This window comes from Mus pahari, chromosome 5 (assembly GCF_900095145.1).
Source record: "Mus pahari chromosome 5, PAHARI_EIJ_v1.1, whole genome shotgun sequence".
NCBI lineage: Eukaryota > Metazoa > Chordata > Mammalia > Rodentia > Muridae > Mus > Mus pahari.
Genome location: NC_034594.1, coordinates 133,863,829 through 133,874,712, shown reverse-complemented (window position 1 = coordinate 133,874,712; position 10,884 = coordinate 133,863,829). Strand labels below are relative to the sequence as shown.

At 46.0% G+C, this 10,884-nt stretch overlaps 1 protein-coding gene across 1 annotated transcript in view; it reads right to left on the bottom strand.

Annotated features, from left to right (window-relative positions):
* Positions 1-282: 282 nt before the first annotated feature.
* The window catches only part of Serpinc1 (serpin family C member 1), a 13,475-nt gene continuing 2,873 nt past the window's right edge, over positions 283-10,884 (bottom strand). The window contains exons 3-7 of the mRNA XM_029539147.1: positions 8,215-8,430; positions 6,596-6,733; positions 4,147-4,537; positions 2,482-2,546; positions 283-539 (exon numbers count right to left, since the gene is read on the bottom strand). Coding sequence (XP_029395007.1) covers positions 363-539; positions 2,482-2,546; positions 4,147-4,537; positions 6,596-6,733; positions 8,215-8,430 — 987 coding nt within the window. The 3' untranslated portion in view covers positions 283-362. The remainder of the gene's footprint in view (positions 540-2,481; positions 2,547-4,146; positions 4,538-6,595; positions 6,734-8,214; positions 8,431-10,884) is intronic.

The window sequence follows — 10,884 nt, the reverse complement described above, 5'->3', positions numbered from 1 at the left end:
CTTGTTTTTATGGTTTTCTTTTCTACTTTGGGGAGGAGAGGAAGACATCTTGAGACATGGTCTTTCACTCTGCAGCCCAGCCTCAACTGGCCTTAACTCCTGACTGCCCTGCTTCTACCTTCAAAAGCACTAGGGTATAGGTGTGTGCCACCGTGGCTGGCTGCTCCCCCTTCATTTGCCCAAAAGTGATTACTGGGTAGAGAAAAATTGAAAATGTCCTTTTACTGAGTACCCCAATACCATCTGTACTTCACTCTCGTCTTCAAGTGGAAAAGTCCATTCTTGTGAGGTGGCAGTCGTATTTATTTTTACTTCTATTCACAAACACCAAAATAGGAAAAGGTGCAAAGATTAAGAATATTTTAGTTCACACAAGGATTAGCCACTCTCCCCATGAATATAATAGTGTTCAGTGCAACTTCCCTTATAAGAACCAGGAAGGGCCTGTTGGCCTTGAAGGTCACCCTATTGGGGTTCAGTGACCGGCCAGTAATCACGACAGAAGTACTCGCTGCTGCTTCACTGCCTTCCTCATTTACCTGCAGGTCACACAGGAAACAAATATTAGCTACCCTACAGTCCATCCTAGGCACATAAATCACACCCAGACCCAGCTGCTCACACTACTGGTTTCCAGTAGCTAACACTTGGACACAAATGGTTCCCTCCAGAAACCTCGTTCCTAACCTCCAGTGTGTACCCAAAGCCTTGCAAGAGTGCCACGCGTGTAATTCCCTGAACTAGAAGTCACATCCTGGTAACATGGTTGAACATTGTCAATGCAACAGGGCATTGTTTTGAACCAACTGCTAAGAGAAAACTCAGACTCAAACTTGGAGATCTGCAATTTAAATAGATTTCACTCTCCAAACATAAAGAAATCACAGTTATCTCCACCCCCAAAAGCCACCAAGAACCCGTGGCTTATGAAAAGATAGTTCTCCAGTTAAGTGAGGTAGGTTTTTTGGAGTAATAACCAGAAAAAAAAAGTATTTGAACAATGGCACATCTGAAGGGGTGGGGCGCCTTAGAAAATGACAACTGTTGACATAACTGACCTTTCTGGGATAGGTAGGATCTTGCTATGCATTCTAGTGCTGAGGCTAGCTTGTCATTTAAGATCCTCCTGTGTCAGGTGACTGCTCCTGAGTCCCGTGTGTGTGTGTGTGTGTGTGTGTGTGTGTGTGTGTGTGTGTGTGTGTGTGTGTGTTTTCTTCCCTTTGGTGTCCCTCACATCCTCATTCTGGGACTAAATTTAAGTGGTGTGAAGTTGCAATCCAGCAAGTTCTCACCTCCTGTCCCTCACCCTTCTGCTTCCTTCAGTTGCAACTAAGCTTGCTTGGATCCTAGAATTAGTTCTCTGACACTACCATACTCTGGACATTTCTCTCTGATTGCAGCCTTTCTTTGTAAACCCAAGTCCTGTTAACTTTGTCAATCGTTGGCCCGTCTTCTGCTCACAGTCTTAGCTTCCATGAAGAACAGCCTACACCACTGGGCCTCAGACCTAATTGTAAACATCTCCCAAGGATCTGTGTAAAGAAACAGATTCTCCACAAGTTTCAAGATGGCCAGGGCTACAGGAAGAAACCTTCCTCAAAACACAAATCAACAAAAAGAAAAAGACTCGCCGGGCAGTGGTGGTGCACACCTTTAATCCTAGCACTCGGGAGGCTGGCCAATTTCTGAGTTTGAGGCCAGCCCGGTCTACAAAGTGAGTTCCAGGACAGCCAGGGCTACACAGAGAAACCCTGTCTCGAAAAAAAAAACAAAAGGAAAAAAAGAAAAAAATTCCCAGACTCCATCCTTCAGTCTCCAGGGTTAGGGATTCCCCACCTAAAGCTGTGGGTCCACACTTAAGTACCTAAGAACCAGAACTTCTACAACCTGTCACTTCTTGGCTAACATACAATTCTATGCGCACCTCAATTGGAGAAACACAGGCTGATCAATACTCTACTCATTTCCTCCTGGGACTTCTCAGTCTCAGCATACCACTGTGTGTAGTTAATCTCCCAACAAGATCAACATGTGCCCACCTAACTGTGTTTCCTGAAATGCTATATATCGAGATTGTTCTAGAACACCCTTGGCGCTAAGGTGAGCCATGCTCATTAGCAACCCCCCTGTCTTATGTTCAGATGTTCTTCACCATCTTCACTTACACACGCGTCCCTCCCCATTCTGTCCAGAATCGGTTTCAGTCTTACTCCATGCTTTTCACATTCCTGAAACATCTCAGAATCCCCTCTTCATGGCCTTTGCTGGCTCCTTCTCCTCGGGCTACCCTCTATGTCTCTCTAGCAGGAGAGAAGGTCGAACAGCCGAAACCTGAGTGTCTCTTTGAAGTGCCATACTGAGGCAGACCTCATGGCAAAGGCTACAAGCTTCTCAATGAGTTTATGATTTAGAGGGACACTGTAGAGATGCCCCTGCCACAGTCCTCTGCTGCTAATAGACCTGCTGTCTCGCTGAACTCACCTCAAGAAAGGCTTTGTGGAATGCGTCGGAGACATAAAGGTCGTCCCTGCCTCCAGCAACGATCCCTGGAAGAAAGAAGTTGGGGGGGGGACTATGATTTGAGAAGCAGACTGCTGAACCTCCCTAATACCCTTCACCCCCCTCAATGGATGCTTCTAAAAACTGATTCATTTTGGCTTCTTTGACCTGGATCTTGTGAACTTAATCTGATGTCAACTTTTTTGAAATGGTGGAAGGGTGGGACTCTGCTCTCAAAAGAAAAAGTTTACTATATCTAGCAAAAATATATCTTTCCGGTCTGGTAACATTTTAAAGAGGTTTGGCTCTCAAAGCTGAAGGCAGCCCAATAAAGATAAATCTAATTACCTAAGTCTATGTCAGTTTTAGATAGAACCTTGGTGTAGCCTGAGCTGGCCTTAGACTGGCATCCTGCCGCAGCCTGGAGTGCTGAGATTGTAACTGTGCCACTGAGCCCAGTTCTGCAGGTCAATGAGACTGCCCACCCAGTAAGGGACTGTGCCACTAACCCTGACAACTTGAGTTTAATCCCGGGGCTCCACGTGGCTTTGAACCCCTGAAAGTGGTCCTCTGACCTCCATGCACACACTTATACACTCTTCTACACATACCATACATAACAACAAATAAATACGTGTATTAATAAGTAAAAGATCTTGCCAGGCGTGGTGGTACACCATTTGTACATGATAAAAGGGATTAAACAGCTCTCAGGGTGGAGACAGCACAATCAGGACTAAGCCAGTCTTATCTACACAGTGGGTTCCAGGCTAACCTGGGCTACATAAGACCCTGTCTCAAGGAAAAAAAGGAAAAATAAAAAAAAAAAAAGGTAAAGAGGTATTTTAAGGCTCATTTTTTAAAATTAATTATTTATTTACTTTTTTCCCCCAAGACAGGGTTTCTCTGTGTAGCCCTGGCTGTCCTGGAACTCACTCTGTAGACCAGGCTGGCCTTGAACTCAGAAATCTGCCTGCCTTTGCCTCCCAAGTGCTGGGATTAAAGGCATGTACCTCCATGCCCAACTAAGGTTTGTTTTTAATTTTAATTTACTATTACATTTTTATCTTATTCAAGACTTACTCTCTCTCTCTGTGTGTGTGTGTGTGTGTGTGTGTGTGTGTGTGTGTGTTTGTGTGTATGAGTGCAGGTGCCTGTGGAGTCATGAGCAGTCTACCATGGAATCTGGAAACTGATCCTGAGTCTTCTGCAATGATAATACAGGCTCTTAACTGCTAAGATGTCTCTCTAGGCCCTGTTTTATTTTCTTTTGAGACAAGATCTTGTTATATAGCCCAGGCTGTCCTGGAACACTCAGTGCTCTACTCTACCCTCACAGTACCTCCCATAGGTCTCAATATGCCTTGCTTTTAATGGCTGTCTCTTTGAATTCCAATGCTTTTCCAAATTCTTCCCCGCCTGGTTTGATCTCCCCTGTTAGATACAGATTCCTGGGGCGACAGACATACTTGTTGGACTCCTGGAAGCAAGAGCAAACACTCTCTTTCACAGGGAGGCTGGGAAGGGCAAGGAATTACCCGGAGCTTAGCACAGAACCACGATCAGAATCCTGGTGCCCTGACTTGGCACTCTTCCCTGGACTTTCCTGGAGTGGAAAGGAGGCAGGCAGATGTCTCCTATACCAACCTGGGAGTTGGGACTTCTCAGGGCTGAAGAGATCAACGAGGCCCATGTCTTGCAGCTGCTCCTTCAGACTGAAGCTGTCCTCGGTGCGAAAGCGGGGCATGTGGACCACAAGCATCATCTCCGACAGCTCATCCAGCCACTCCTGCAGCAGCTCTGGGGTGAGTTCCCGCTCCACCTTGGCCAGGCTTTTCTCAGGCTTGGGCAGGATGAGCACCATGGTGATGTCATCCCCCTTGAAGGGCAGCTCTAGCACCTGGGTACCCTCTGCCACACGCCGGTATTTGAATTTGCCTTCCTGGTACATCATAGGCACTGGGCATGACTGCCCATCGACCTTGTAGAACGGTTCCTTCCTTGTGTTCTCAGGGCTGAACTTTGACTTCCATAGGCCCTGAAAGATGTCAAGTGGGAGAATCGTAAAGCAAGAACAAAAATATCCTAGCAGGATACTTATTGATATGGGACATAACCATATTATCTGATTGCATCAACATATAAATGTAGTTATTAGAAAAAAGTAGATATGAATTAAAAGGTTAATGTCTATGTCTGAGTGGTGCAGTTATTTATGTGTGTCTCATTCTGTGTTTTTTTTAATATATATTTCTGTATTTCCATCAATATTACCCTTTTTTTTTTTTTTAACATTTTAACACTATGAGTGTGTGGACACCAAAGGACAACTTATCAGCGTGCAGGAAACGGTTCTTTCCTCTTACCATGTGGGCTCCAGGATGTAACTCAGGTTGCCAGGTATGGTGACAGCACCTTTACCAGCTGAGCCTTCTTGCCAGTCTGGTATTGTGTTGTTGTTGTTGCTGTTGTTGTTGTTTGTTTATAAGTCAGGGGAGTCTAACCCTTAGAATAACCTACACTCTCCTTTGCAAGTTCATTCTGTCTCGTGTTGTCTGCTCTCCACCAGCCTCTTTCTCAGAGCCAACCACCAGAACTCTGTGCTCTGTCCCTGCTGAGTTAGAGACCAGACTCAGAGAGAAATCCCTGCGATTTGACTGGAAGTCCTGCCAGACGGGGGAATGGCTCCTGGCTGGCTTCCTACCTCATTCCTTAAGGTTCTCTGGCTCTTTGAGATAAATCAGTTAACCCTTCTGGAGAGGTGGTTTCTCACCCACCAGCTAGGTACTGGGAAGAGCCAATGACTTTCCCATGTGTGCTCTAAGCATGTATAACATACAAGTATTTCACCTGCGCTACCTACTCAAACCTTTTGGTAAACCTATCAAGTAGGTAAATCCTCATTACCATTTTATACATGTAGAAATAGGCCATAGGAAAGTTTCCAGTAACTCCCTGGTAATTCACACGACTTCATACACTTAGAAACGAGGAGTCAATCTTTAAAACAAAGAAATCGCCGGGCCTGGTGGCGCAGGCCTTTAATCCCAGCACTNGGGAGGCAGAGGCAGGCGGATTTCTGAGTTCGAGGCCAGCCTGGTCTACAGAGTGAGTTCCAGGACAGCCAGGGCTATACAGAGAAACCCTGTCTCGAAAAACAAAACAAAACAAAGAAATCATACTGCACAAACGACCCACGGTCTCACGCTCGCATAACTGTAAGGGATAACAAACAACACACAGTGGAAATGCAGTCTACTCTGTTCTTGGGAGAGGGAGGCTCCAAGAGGCAGTGATTGACAGTAGCCATGGCTGGCTAAGTCTCCAGGCCACTTGGAGAAAGAAGGAATGGAAACAGCGCATGTCTGAGGATAAACAACATGTGTCACAATTGCAGCTGCTCTGCAGGGACAGTCCTCCAGAGTGCTGATGGCCTTTGTTCCAATGCCTCCCCCGCCCTCCATTTCAAATGAAATCGGACTGAAGCAGTCCTCAGTGGTGAGGAAAACAAGCTATAACATGGTACCGTCCCAGGCCCCATTTTATTCTGGGTAGCCCAGCACTAGGAGCTTCCGAACCCCTAGGAGACATGTTAAGTAGAAATTGCTCTTGGCAGTGAGGAACTCCATCGCTGATGATTGTCAGTAAAATCATTTTGTTTCTGATTTTAAATACATTAATGGACCTGCCTTTAATCCCAGCACTCAGGAGACAGAGGCAGAGGCTCTGTGAGCATGAGGCCAACCTGGTCTACTTCACAAGTTCCAGGACAGCCAGAGCTACATAATATCCAGTCTCGAAATTTAAAAAAGAAAAGAAGAAAAAAAAAAAAAGAGAGAAAAGAAAACATTAATTGAATGGCAGAAATTGTCACACAAGTGTGAAAATTTGTCACATCTTGAAGAATGCTCAGTTAGTACGTTCACATAGTCTGTCCCAGCCTGGGGACTAAGCCTCGGGTCTCTGGGCTCTCAGCAAATTTATATGGTTGCCTAGACCGTGCATGGCCCAACTCAGGAGGGATTTGACTACACATACTTAATAGAGTAATAGTAAGAGGAAGTCCCAGTCACCTCTCCAGGACTAGCTGACATACCTTGAAGTAAATGGTGTTAACCAGCACCAGGGCAGTGAGCTCGTTAATGGCGCCTTGGGGGATGACGTCTTTGATTCGGCCTTCAGTCTTATTAGCTACCCAGTTGTTGATGGTCACTCTGGATTGCTCTGGATTCTCCTAAGGAAACAGGAAATAATCCTGTCAAGTTCCCCGTGCAGCATTTCCGCTGCCCACCATTTGCTCGTTCTTTTCCCATGATTGGTTAAGAAGCCATCACTTTGCCGGGCAGCGGTGGCACACCTTTAATCCCAGCACTTGGGAGGCAGAGGCAGGTGGATTTCTGAGTTCGAGGCCTCACAGAGTGAGTTCCAGGACAGCCAGGCTACACAGAGAAACCCTGTCTTGAAAAACAACAAAACCCAAACAACCAAACAACCAAAAAAAGGAAGCCATCGCTTTAACCCACACCGAGGAGCCCTCAGTCATCGGATACAGTCACTGATTTTTTTTTTCATGCACTTAATCTTTTACCATGACAGGGCTCACACTCAGAGCCCAGCCCATCAATAAATGTTATAAGCAGCAGAAGAAAGAGGAAGAGAGACAGAGGGCAGATGAAAGGGAAAGACAGGCTGGCGGACAGAGGTGGTACCTACTCTGACCCTGGAAACCCTAAACTCATAGAGATGCATCATCTCCAGTCTGTGGGAGGAAATAAGGTTAAGAGGATGGGAGGGGCCAGCACCCTGTAGTCAAAGAAATGTAGACAACACTGACCAGCTAGTGGTGGCTCATACCTTTAATTCCAGCACTCGGGAGGCATATCTCTGATCCAGTTGGAGGCCAGCCTGGTCTACAGAGTGAGTTCCAAGTCAGTCAGGGCTACACAGAGAAACCCTGTCTGGGGGCTTAGGGGTGGGGGATGGGGTAGAAAGAAAAGAAAAGAAAACGCTGACAGAAAGATGCTGTGGACATTTGAATGAAAACAGCCCCAGAGGCTCATAAATGTGCCTGTTTAGTCCCCCTTTGATTAAGGATTTTTTAAAAGGATTAAGAGGAGGAGATGCATAACTGGAAATCATAGCGTCTCTCTCTTTTTCTGTCTGCCTATGGATCAGGAAGTAAGTTCTCAAGCTCATGCCTGTCTGTCTGCACCATGCTTCATGCCGTAAAGGAAATGACTAACGCTCTAAACACTCACTAGGCTCGTGTGCTTCCTGAATCTCCGAGGGAGCATGGAACACGCATCATACACCAATTTTATTTGACCATGGCATATCTGAACTTGGTAGATGAAATGAAAAAGTAATCCCTTGTACAACTTTTTTTTTTTTTTTTTTTTTCCCGAGACAGGGTTTCTCTGTGTAGCCCTGGCTGTCCTGGAACTCACTCTGTAGACCAGGCTGGCCTCGAACTCAGAAATCCACCTGCCTCTGTCTCCCAAGTGCTGGGATTAAAGGCGTGCGCCACCATGCCTGGCGCTCCTTGTACAACTTCTTAAGAGTAGCCTCTATATCTGAAGGCTTGAGGACCGTGAAGCCTTAACCAAGGGTGTGCCCGTGGCCTCCACCAGCCATTGGCAAGTAGTGTAGTATTCCTTTGGATCCTGTTCCTCTCCCTTAGTTCGAGTGGCAGGGACCCTGTCACCTACTACTCACCTTGAAGTCCAGGGGCTGGAGCTTGGCTCCATAGACAACCTCACTAACATTTTGATAGCTCTCGTTGAAGATGAGGGATTTGTCTCCAAAAAGGCGGTTGGCTGATACCAAGTCAGAGGATTTGTTGGCTTTCCGATAGAGTCGGCAGTTCAGTTTGGCAAAGAAGAAGTGGATCTGGTCGGATGTCTTCTCGGAGATGGTATCAAATTTAAAAACCTATAGATGACCAAAAAGAAAATGGTGGTGGTGTGGTTGGACAGTCAGATACCATGGGTGCAGAGTACAGGGCTGGACCAAGGGCCATCTCAACTGTTAGCTCCCTCCAGCACAGTGCCTAGCACAGCATAGACACTCGCTTGGCTCATGTTCTAAAAACAAATAGGCAAGAAAAAAGAATAAAAGGCAGGAAACATAATTGGGAAAGAACAAGAGATAGGAACGCCACCGGGCCTTTAAGGGACTGTAGACCAGTGCAGGGTGCTTTCTCATTGTGAAGGGAGATGTCCTCTTGGTAATTACGGGCACCTAAAGGAACCAAGGTAGTGCATCTCCTCATAACACTTGTTCTCACAGCATTTGCTTGGGTCGGCATTCTTGGGGGCGCTGGAATACAGGTTGTAGAAGGGCTGAGAGAAGAAAAGATTGTATCAGAAGGGAGTAAATGAACCCAGAATCAGTCTCAGGGTTAGAAGGGCCTTAGGAGCCACACATGTGCCAGCCAGAGCCGTAGAAGCTGCCATAGACCCACACAATCACCACCTTCATCACCAGCACAAAATGGTGAGGCTGCTTCCCACAGCGCCCGGTGCTCACTCCTCAGGTGGAAAAGGCCTTTTGGTTTTATTTATTCTCTTAAGTTTTCCTGGCGTCCTGATAAGCACCCCGTGTGGGCCCACGAGCACATGGGCATGTACGCACATGCGCAGAGAGGTCGGAGGACAAGCTCGACTATTGTCACTCAGGCACTGCCTACCTTCTTCTTTTCCTCTTTTAAAAAAATGTACTTATTTTGGGGTGGTGAATGAGTGCCTCGTATATGTGAGTACCTCAAGGGACCAGAAGAAGGCACTGGATTTTGTGTAGCTGGAGTTGCAGGAGGTTATGAGCTGCCAGAGGTGGGTGATGGGCATCTAGCCTGGGTCCTCTGGAAGAAAGGGGAGCTCTTTTAACCTCTGAGCTGTCTCTCCAGACCCACCTTCCCACTTTGTAAGTCAGGGATGGACTCTCACTGGTCTGGAGCTAGCTGATTAGGGTAAGATGGCTGGCCAGCAAGGGAATCTATCTGCATAGCTCTACCTCCCTGGAGTTAACAAATGTGCACCATGCCTGTGTATATAGGTTCTGGAGCTCAAACTCAGGACTTGGTCATGCAAGCAAAACACTTTACCAATCGAGCCTTCTCCCAGGTCCCCTTTATCACTTGTGACTAAAAGCTCTATAGGTTTCTCTTTGCTCTAGAGAGAGAAAATCATACCCCAGCAACCACATGGTGGCTCACAACCATCCATAACAAGATCTGACTCCCTCTTCTGGAATGTTTATATATTTATATAAACATTTATATAAATAAATGTTTATTTAATATTTATATAATAAATAAATAAATCTTAAAAAAAAAAAAAGCATTGGCTAATCAAGCTTGACAAGCTGCAGTCGGTCCCTGGAACCCACAAAAAGCCACATATAGGCTTGCTTATATAATCCCAACACTCCTATAGCAATATGGAAGGTAGAGGTCACTTGGAAGCTTGCAGGGCAGCTAGCCTGAACCATGTGGTGTACAGAAATGAGGGAACTCTATCAATAAGGAGGAGGGAACCGGCTCCTGAAAGTTGTCCTCTGACTCCACACACATGGCATGGCTCCCCTCAAATAATAACAAGTGGGTGGTGGTGGTGCACACCTTTAATCCCAGCACTTGGGAGGCAGAGGCAGGTGGATTTCTGAGTTCAAGGCCAGCCTGGTCTACAAAGTGTGTTCCAGGACAGCCAGGGCTACACAGAGAAACCCTGTCTCGAAAAACCAATAATAATAATAATAATAACAAGTAAACTCATTGTGTATGGGAGAGAATAGGAAACATTTATGAGGAAGACATCCTGGTAATAACTCCTTGCCTAGTTAGCCACATGATAGCTAACACTTGTAATTCTTCTATTCATGAAGCTGAGGCCAGGTGATCATCACAAGTTCAAGACCAACTAGAGCTACATAGAATAAGTTTGGGGTCACCCTGGGCTACACAGAAAAAAAAAAAACCTTCAAAACTCTCAAAAACTAGAGTTAATTTTAAAGAAAGAAAGAAAGAAAGAAAGAAAGAAAGAAAGAAAGAAAGAAAGAAAGAAAGAAAGAAAGAAAGAAAGAAAGAAAGAAAGAAAAGAATCCTGGGCTGCTGGAGAGATGGCTGAGCAGTTAAGATCACTGGGTGCTTTTCCAGAGGATCAGAGTTCAATTCCCAGCACCCACATGGCAGCTCACAACTGTCTCTAACTCCACTTCCAGAGGATCCAGCAGACCCGCATGCAGGCAAAACACCAATGCATAGAAAAAAAATCATTAAAAAAAAAAAGAGGCTGGGCGTGGTGGCGCACACCTTTAATCCCAGAACTTGGGAGGCAGAGGCAGGCGGATTTCTGAGTTCGAGGCCATCCTGGTCTACAGAGTGAGTTC